The sequence below is a fragment of the Rhagoletis pomonella genome, unplaced genomic scaffold, assembly GCF_013731165.1.
Source record: "Rhagoletis pomonella isolate Grant_MI unplaced genomic scaffold, Rhpom_1.0 Rhpom_scaffold_00011, whole genome shotgun sequence".
Classification (NCBI taxonomy): domain Eukaryota; kingdom Metazoa; phylum Arthropoda; class Insecta; order Diptera; family Tephritidae; genus Rhagoletis; species Rhagoletis pomonella.
Genome location: NW_023458565.1, coordinates 414,714 through 425,204, shown reverse-complemented (window position 1 = coordinate 425,204; position 10,491 = coordinate 414,714). Strand labels below are relative to the sequence as shown.

At 43.3% G+C, this 10,491-nt stretch overlaps 1 protein-coding gene across 1 annotated transcript; it reads left to right on the top strand.

Moving 5' to 3' along the window:
* Nucleotides 1-2,101: 2,101 nt before the first annotated feature.
* On the top strand, nucleotides 2,102-10,491 carry LOC118747245 (protein piccolo). The gene is made up of 3 exons (XM_036481230.1): nucleotides 2,102-2,204; nucleotides 5,415-7,847; nucleotides 7,919-10,491. The coding sequence occupies exons 1-3, from the start codon at nucleotides 2,126-2,128 to the stop codon at nucleotides 10,264-10,266; spliced, it is 4,860 nt and encodes a 1,619-aa protein (XP_036337123.1). The 5' UTR covers nucleotides 2,102-2,125; the 3' UTR covers nucleotides 10,267-10,491.

Genomic DNA, 10,491 nt, shown 5'->3' with positions numbered 1-10,491 from the left:
TTATGCATGAGACCCATTATCTTCGCCACTCTCCTTGGCTTTTCGAAGACAGTTTATTGTCTGGACGGCTACTTTACTCAAACAATGTGACACGTAATACATATTCTCAATTGCTTTGTCTTGTGTAAACGCAAGGTTATACCACTGTCAGCAGTGCCGGTCTTATGTGTGTCAAAAGTTGAGAGTTGGCGAACGTTCGTTGGGTCAGTCGACGCAAAGGTTGGCTATCTGACGCTCTGTATGCAAACACATACAGTCTACTCAACTTTCAGTTTCATACTTGAGCGGAACGTACGCAAATTATCCATTCTGACGGGGCCATTCGTCACACCAGGTGGCTCTGCGTGGGTGGTAGTACGAAGAGATAATTCGATAGAATCGCAGTGTTGCTTGTTTACGCAAGACTGAGAGTCGATTGAGAAATTTCTCGGCGCTCCGTTTTCTCTGACGCATTTTCTATATTATTTTAAGGTTAATTCGGATCTTGGATGTTACAAAGTAGTGATCCAAACGAACGTCCAAAAAGGCTGGAACTCGATTTTGTGTTTCGTACTTATGGATAGAGATACCTGCCGTATGGAATCCGGATATTCCAGGTGCACAGTAATACAACGTAGACCTTGTTTCATTTGCGGCAGGCATCGACATTGTGTGGAGTATGTAATTATAACTCTCCGAGGGTTTTTGTCTCTTCCAAATTTCTTTTTTTTTAAGAGTCGATAAACCGTTTTTTCCAAAACAGACGCACCCCTGATGAGCAAGGGACAGTCCTTAATGCCATTTGACTTACCTAATAAGTTATGAAAGGAGATTGAAAGGTGAACTCTTTATTGCGTACATAAGGGTTTCGACTATATGTAGATATAAAACTAGTTTCTATCGAACCAGGGCCGGACATTTACAAGTAATGTGCTATGAAAACAATTCGTCTTCAAGTCTTTGCCAATTTTCTGATCGCCGGCGGTTTCCGACCCCGCAGCGGCTTGGTGACCACCACTGTGTTGAACCCTGGGTACAAGAAAAATAATGATAATGAGCACCGTTTGGCGCATCTTACAAATACTGTACATCTCTATCATCTTCTACTATACTACGTATGTACTCCTACCTAAGACTTTGCTTTCCATTCATTAAAAATTTCAAAGGTTACCCTTCACACTTCATCCATGCAGCTGCTTTTCTCTCGTATCTTAGCGCTCTCCAATCTCTTGCTCACCGCAGCGGCATGCGAAGCATTTTCGTTTCCCCCCAAAAAAAAAACCTTACCAATCTCTTTACAAATTTTCTGTTTTGCTCGTCATTTATCTGTGTCTTTTACTACACACGCATTTTTATTGCATTTTCTATGGTGAATAGGTACTACGTATCGACATCAAACACCCACCCAACGCCGCATCCACAAATCACCCCAATGTGGGTGCACACCCAGCTGAAAATAGCTTTGCGGCCGAACAGAAGAGCGTATTAACATTAGAAATGAGTTTGTCTAAGCAAATGAGATGTGAAGCTGCTACAGTGAGAGAGCGACTACGCACATACATGCATACATACATACATACAATGAATTTTTCCCCCACTAGACGATCGTGTGAATTTTCGTGTAACGATCGTGTTGAACAAAAGAGGATGGAAAAAATTACTTTGAAAATTTGTCGTCGTCGTATTTGAAAATTCTCATACATTTCTACTCGGAGCTTATCCCAGACAGCAGATACTACTGCAAATTATGTACGCGGTGTACGCTCGACGGGATTATTTAACGCTGAAAATGGACTGTGTGCTCTTAGTCCATAATATATTCTAATATTAATTTTTTTTTAACTTAAAAAAATCGGTAAAAACTGTTGTGGTACTAAGCTGTGTTGAGTTTTCGATTAAGATAACTGCAGAATTTTCGAGTTTGTTTCGATTTTCGAGCCAATCGATGTGGCTGAAATCGCTATCAAACGCATAGTTATTGGTGTCGGGGCTATAGTTGTTGGTGTTGCAACAAAATTAGTACTGATGTGTTGGCCATTTCCGTAAGTTTTCGTCATACGTTGCGAAAATAAATCAGTGTACCTACATGAAATAATGAAATTTAGTCTTTTGAGTGCGTTGCTGGCTTAGAAATTTGTACAAAAAAATGGGAAATCAACCAGGCAAATTACAAAATCAAAATCACAGCGGAAGACCAAAGAAGGTTGTAACATGGAAATCGGCAGGTGAGAGAAATTTTATATAGTAATTGTCGACTACTTAATTCCATAAAATTAAAAAAAAAAAAAAAAAATTCTTCACAACATACAACAGCACATATTACATAGAAGCATACTATATGCGCACAGCAGTCAGATTGTCTTGGGTCAAACGGTGGGAGCGCTAGAATTGAGGTTATTTTTAGAAATTTCATTCTCAAGTGGTTGGTCGCTTGCCTGTCAGCCTGCTTTCTTGGCCAATTCCTCTTTTCGTCGTCGGCCTGTTATGTATAAATATTCTGACATCGTTGTTGGTTGTTTATGAACGCGTTTTATTGCTTTGTGGCGCTCTTTATCGGCCTATGCACGAGCACTACAATATTGAAGCGTACATACATATATGCATGAAAGTGCCACAAAAACGTTTTCGAAAATAAGGGAATTGAATTGTTTGATAAATATCCTACATACATACATACAACATACATACATAATTTTCATAAAAATTTTTTTACGTGAGAGAGCGCCACAAAGTAACGTCAGTTTGCACTAACTATGAGTGTATAACAAGTTGCACTATTTTTCATTTTTTTGAAAGGCAACGAGAGGCATGGCGATGCAATAAGACATAAAGGTACAAGTTGAAATCAAAAGTAATGATGTATCAAAGCAAAAAGCGCTGGGAAAACTGCAGCGTGGCATTTTCTTTTTTATATTTACTTATACATATTTACTTAAGTATGTATGTATTTCAACAAAATAGTATCTAATTTTGAGTTTTTTGAAGGATAAGAACTTTTTGAAAAATTTATAAATACGCAGAGTTCAGTACTAGGGTAGCCTGACTTTCTAAGGAGATGAAAAGTATCCTAGAATGTAAAGCTGATAAACCTATTTTCGATATTTTAGGCAGAGTTTTTTCTTAATTTTTCGAATTTCGCATTAACTTCATTTTCATGTAAGGCACCATAATCGCATTTGAGTTAAGCCAGTTATTCGCAAGAAATGTAGCCAGCATCATCTGCACTACAAAGCCTTCGAAGCCTGTTCGTCTTTGTTCCTCATCATCTACGGACATCGTGTAGTCCAAAGTAGCAGCTCATGGTAAAAGTTGTGGCTCCTATCTATTAGATTTCTTCACTCCACCGCCACATTGGAGCAGGGAGCTTAGGCTAGAACTCGACGCTTCTTCTAGGGCGCAAAAATACCTAAAGTGATCCACCCCAAGATCCTGGGAGCAAGGTTCGATAGCCTTTTCTCCTCTACAGCGCATAACAAATTTGTTGTCAGCAATAAAGTCCTCAAGCCCCCAGCGGCAGCACCAGGGAAGCATGCTAACACAGCGACAATGCTAACAACGTACAAGGCTTTCAGCAGGTCGGTGGCAAGCTACACAGCGCCGGTGAGGCCGAGAGGAAAGAGTGACAGGTAATATACATAACGGCGCTCTAGCCATACCTCGGCGATAAAATCCAGATGCTGGCGGTAAAAGAAGGCAACCTAAAGTTTTCGAATCAGTGGGAACAAAACGCTCTGCCTTGAAATTACCCGCTTGCCACACGTTTGATAACACTTTCACTCTAGGAGAATGGACATCATTGAACCGTACGTACCTCATTCGTTCAAAGAGGCGGTAAAAAACACAGCTGCGCTGTCAGTCTAACTACTACTACTGTAGTCTAATAACCCATAAAAACAATTTCGTGCTAGTTGGTGGACCATCCCCCATTAATATCGAGGAAGAAGAACTGCCGAGACCAGATGCGCACTAGAACAGCTGCGTTCCGGGTAATGGCGCATGATCTACATCTGGCCAAGTCAAAGGACGAAGGTGATAACACCCGACGAGAGCCTTGGGAAATGAGCACTGCTGCTACAACAACACCGCTTGCTGCTAAGTTATAAATTCCAGACGTTTACTGTCAGGAGGTACGTTTTCCTGCTAGACCAACCTTTTTTGTCTTCTTCTCTAAGCTTCAAAATGCTGCGCTGGTGACCCTAATGTTGAGTCCAATGATGTCGATATCATCTGCATACGCTAGCAGGTGCGTTTATTCAGATTGGAGAACACGCAAGCATCGCCCTGCCTCAAAGATATACATACGAGTTTCCTCCAGAATTGATTTACATGGCATCTAGTATGACCCGTGATAACATCCATTTTGGTCGTGGATGCCCTTGCTTTCACTGGAGCGTCGTTATCCAAGCATACAACATCGATAAGCCAGCACAATCGTTGTATTTAAAGTGTGTTATTCCGTATACTACGATAATAGTTCTCTCGAAAACCCTAAAAGCCTTTTCTTCTTTGTTCGACATCGATACTTCGCCATGTAAAAGATCGCGCTTGTTGACAGACTTAAGACCATATTTTTTGTTCATCGAGTGAGGAATTTGCTTTCCAATTGTTATTCTTCGATTGATTTGCAGGCTGATGGCGTTTATGCTGTATCCTAGGTAGATAAAGTCCTTCACTGCTTCAAAGGTATAACTGCCAACAGTGACGTATATCCCAAATTGCGAAGATTTTTTACGTAATGCCAGGTAGTACTTTGTCCGAAACTTATCAGATAAACTCTGATGGCTCATTGAACGAAAAAGGCACCAGGATAGATGTATTTTAACCAGAGCTGAGATGCTCTGAGCCTACTATAGGAAAGCATGTCTATGTCCATCTTCCGTCTTGAAATGTTTCGATAAAGGAAAGCAGCATAACCACTTTTGTCGGCTAATTTCCCTTCTGTGGATACGAGTGAAGCTACTAAAATCATTTAAAACGCCCTAAGGCATACATGATCTTAACAAAGAATAACTTAATTATAATTGAGGGAATTCTTACACTTCATCGACTACAACAAAGTTAAAGTGTTAATTATTTTTAAATGTGATTTTAGTGTATAAACCTGCTTCTTTTTGTCTATAACTTACGGTCCAAGGCTGAAAGTTTTGCTTTGCAGAGGGAAAAAAAATTAATTTAAATTTCAAAGAATATCGGCATTGCATTTCGTTGAAATTGAAGATATCTTCACATTGTTATATGTATGAAGCTTTCGGCTTTCATCAATCAGTCTGGCGAAAGGCTTCTATTGGCTTTCGCCAAATAACTTAGTCAAATAAAAAGTGATACCAATAGCTTTGTGTCGATCTCTGTAATTAAATAAATTAGTAATATACATATAGCTTATGACAAAAATGAAACAAATTTTGCTAAATTAAATGTTAATCTTTTTATTTTAGAGCGACCGTCGCCGCCGGGACGACCTGTGCTAATACCACTTTCGGAACAACAACCAGATGTCGTGAATCTGCGTTGGGAACGGCCAAAACTCGATGGCGGTTCTCCCATAACTGGTTACGTAGTTGAGCATCGTCGTATGGGTTCTCCACACTGGGTTCGTGCCACACCCACATCAGTACTACAATGTGAGGTGTCAATAAGTGGCTTAGAGCCTGGTTGGCGTTACCAGTTCCGTGTGTTCGCCGAGAACATAGTAGGTCGCTCCGACCCTAGTGATATGTCTGATGCACTTACCGTTACGCTTCAACGCACCGCCATATGTGTACCGAGTTTTATTGAAGAACTACAAGATCGTCAGGCCGTCGAAGATGAACGTATTGAATTCCGTGTGCGTATAGTTGGTCAGCCACCACCTGAAATCAATTGGTTCAAAGACGGCTACGAGATATTCAGTAGTCGACGAACGAAAATTTTAAACGACAACGACGTCAGTGTCTTGATTATTCACCAGGTGGCGCTAACCGATGAGGGTGAAATCAAATGCACGGCGACAAATCGAGCTGGCCATGTGGCCACCAAGTGCCAACTAATGGTGCAAGCACCGCCTAAAATCCGTTTACCACGCACATACGAGGATGGCTTGATAGTGGAGGCAGGTGAGGTGTTGCGATTGAAGGTTGGTATTGCGGGCCAACCACCACCGGCGGTAACATGGCTGCATGAGGGCGAGTTAGTACCCAATGGTGGACGCTTTGAAATGTCAAGCACCGACCGCAACTCGCTGCTTAAAATTGATAGCATACAACGTGATGACCGCGGTGAATATAGTGTTCGCGCGTGGAATCAGTTGGGCGAAGATGTGACCTCGTTTCTAGTCACAGTCACTGCGCGTCCAAATCCACCTGGCAAAGTGCGCCTGAATATGTCGTTTGGCAAGTCGGCGACATTGTCATGGACATCCCCGCTGGACGATGGTGGTTGTAAAATCGGCTATTATATAGTTGAATATTTTCGTGTTGGTTGGAATGTTTGGCTCAAAGCGGCCACAACCAGGTCCCTCAGCACAACTTTGCATGACTTAATCGAAGGTTCCGAATATAAGTTTCGTGTAAAAGCTGAAAACCCTTACGGTGTGAGCGACCCTAGTGAGGAGTCGGAAATTCTTTTTATACCTGATCCAAAGCGTGGCATTACGAAACCTAAATCAGAAACCAAGCTAACCGAAGAAAAAAGCAAAGCTGCACCACCACGCCGTAAAGCACTTTCACCACAACGGCCGCACGTAGATGCAGCGACGGAAATATCACCTGGAGCGCTGCGAAAACCAAGACCGCAGTTGCTGGATACCGAAGATCTGCATCGGGAAATGTCTTACGGCACGCCCGATAAAGTTCTAAAGTTGGACGTACGGCGTAGTCCGTCAAATAACAAAACGTCAAAACCTTCAACACCAGACCCACCGCACACGAACCTATTGACATTGGACACCAAGCCTACGCCCACACCGTCACCAACGTCGCCAACTCTCAAATCACCACAGCGTTCTCCGCTGACAGAAAAGAAAACTATGCCCCACTTTTTGCAACAATTGCTTCCATCCAAGGATAAATCACCATCACCATCGAAACAAAAGATTACACCAACTTTGGCAACACCAGAACCAGAACTTACACCCGAAAAACCATCCACTCCAGAAATATCACGTTCATCATTACGACGCAAGCGTAGCCTTAGCCCACCTCGCAAGAGTCTGACACCTCCCGAACAAATAAATAGAACCCCCGCTCTACAACGTAGTGCTGAGCCAGTGCAACTAGGCGTAAATCAACTGGTGCGACGTCACTCCGGGCACAGTTTAAGTCCAGCAAAAAATGCTCCTTCTTTAGCGGTCGCCATAGCTACGGGAGCAATGGGAACAATGGACATGGAGAAAGAAACGTCTCCCCTACTAAGCAGGAAAGTTCGCAAGGAAATTGATGAAAGAGCCGAGCGAAACAATTATCAGGAGCGTCAAGAGGAGCTTATAAGATATGAAAGGGCTGAAAAAAGTGAACGAATGGAGCGAAGAAAAAATTCAGCAAATCTAACGGAGCAAATCGACCAATTTAAACAGGCTGAGCAGGCAAATCGTGTCGAGCAAACGGAACGTGATAAGCAGGCGGAGTGGAAGGAATGGGTAGCTAAGGTGAACGGAAACAATGGCGCTTCCCAGAAAAGAAATCATAACAACAATGAACAGAAATCTCAAAACGTTTCAACGCTTACGAACCCAACCATACAAATAACCGCACCGGCCCCCGCAAAGAATCCCATCTCAGCATCATCACCAGCCAGTCCCCTGTCTCTTGCTGAGAAACAGGATGACGTGCACACGAGTAATGAATTTATGCTGGTCGTCTTCGATAAAAATAGCAAAGTTAAGGATAAAAATAGTAAGTTTACTGCTATTATGTATATTTTTATGTACCCTTTCTAAATACAGTATTATTTGTTTGAGAAACAGAGCAAGACTCCTTTGAATTGGATCTAGAAGACGCACTGCAACCACCACCAATTTCCATATCTTCGCCCGATCTTGCATCACTGGAATTTACAAATCTACATACCTTCCCGCTTCGTCGTTCCGTTAGCTCTACGGAACTGTTATATGAACGCGCCATGGCACGCTTCTACGAAGCTGTTGAGCTGGAGGAAGCTGAAAAGGCGCGCAAATTAAGATGCTTACAAGAAAAAGATAAACTCAAGCAAAAAGAGTATGAAATTGATAAGGGCAGAGAAATAGACTTGGAGAAACCAATTACCAGCGGCAGCTTACAGGCACCTTTTGTTCGAAAACGTCTTGGTTCGATGACCGAAGCGGAACGGCTGTCTTTCGAGCGACGAAGTGAGCTGCGCCGTCAATCAGAAAGCTTCGTACAAGACTTTAAATTCACCACAGCGCGTTGGGGTTCACGTGAAAACATATCGGCAACGAAGTCACTTTCGCGCACGACTGGTATGCTGCTTAACAAGGACGAAAGCCGTGATACACAGGATGACGAGGAAGATTTCGATGTTGATGACTATGAGGATATGTTAGACGGTAACCTAGCCAGCGGCTATCAACAGAGAGCAGAACCTACAAAACAAGCGAGCTTTGAACTCGAGTCTGACTACACCGAAAGCACAGCTAGCTCGAAAGATGATTCAATTGAGAGATTTAAAATGGAGCTGAGAGCGCGCACAAAAACACCAAGTCCACCAAAAGGCAGTCCGCCTAGGGATCACATGGAAACCTATCATCCGCGTAATATGTCTGCTGGTGTTTTCACGCCTTATCGCGCACCGATGCCGGAAAATGCAGCGGTCGTACTCACGCGACCAGCGCCGCCCTCCGATCCCGACTTTGTGCCGAAGCCTATTTTGAAGCGACCATCGAATGAGAATGTACAACCACTTGCCGAACAGGTTGTTAGTAGCAACAGTAACAACAGTAAGAACAACAACAACAACAACAACAGCAATGATAACGTAGACAAAAAGAGTTTGGAAAATTTAGAGAACATAGGCGACGACAGCAACAAAAGCCAAACCGCCAATAACACTGCCAGCAGCCACGAGAAAACTGGTTTTGCAGAAAGCTTCATGTCTTTCTTTAAGCGGGATAATCGTACGAATACTGAGAAAAATACTGAAGAAAACGCGAATGTCGTCGGTCTTACAGGTAAGTCCATTCCTTTGAGTCCCACAGTCGTCGCAGCGGAATTGGAAGCAAAGCGCAAGGCCAAAGAAGAAGAGGATGCAAAACGTCAGGAAGCGGATCGTATAATGCGAGAGGAAGCTTTCGCCGTTGTTGATCACTACAGCGATATTGTGAGTCAGATTAGCAGCACACGCAAATACCACACACCCATCTATCTGGATAAGGAGCAACTGAAAAAGGCAGGCGCCAACATGAATATCGAAGAAGAAGAAGAAAACGCACGCGCACGCCGTTCACAGAGTCCGGAAGGTGGGCTTATGCCACCCATTAGCAATAAGCCGCGACTCTCAATATCCGAACGCGGTCAGCTGGTGCATGTACGTGAGAGCGGAAGCGGCATGGCGTATACAGACCAACCCAAGACAGCGGTGCCAGATACACCGACGCCAAGTGAGGACAGCTCACAAGCGTTCAGCATGCCACCGCCCGTGAAGGAGAACTTCAAGCCTACCAAGACTAATAACAAAATGAATTCCACTTCTTCGCCAGCACCCACAACAATTTCCCCAGAACTGCTGATAAACGATGACAACTCAACCTCAGAAGTAATCAGCGAAACCACGTACGAGCGTCCAGATTCGCGCGGTCGTACGCGTATCGTAAAAGTAAAGCGCATCATTAAGAAGCGAGTGGCATCACGCTCGCGAGATGCCTCCCTCAACCGTCCGCCTTCAAGCGCTGCATCACAACAAGATTTGGACTTTGATATTGTTCCCACTGAAGCCCAAACGCCAGTAAGAAGACGTGTGCTTTCACGAACGCGCACCTCAACAGGCCAATCCAAGTCGCCCGGTCCATTTGGCAGACGACCGCTGCCAACGTCAGCGACGCCTGCGCGTGTACTACCACCACCACCTGAGGTGTTATTGGCAATGGTCGCCAATAACGAGCCGAAAAGCGCCGAGCAGCTGGAAGAGGAGGCGCATGAAAAAGTTCGCTCCGCGCTGAGTTACTCTACTGATTTGATTTTGTTTGTGGTCGCTTGCTATGTTTATCTTTTCAAAGATGCCTGGTTGGTATTACCGATACTCTCTTTAATGATTTACAGACAAATTGGAGATTTCATTAATGATTGCATACCGAAATGGATGAAGCGGAAAAAGAACTGATAACAAGGCGAGAAAGCAAAAAATTGGCGGCTGAACAAAGACAAAAAATCATTAAAACTATTACGGAAACAACAACAACTATACTAAAATCCATAACGTATGCTTTACAATTGAAGTTGGACGCATTGGAGTTTCAATTAAATGAAGATAAGTACAGTCGAAGTTGTTGCCCGGTCCTTAGCGATTTTTTTTTTTTCGGTTTTCATGTTAGATGTGCGGTGAATA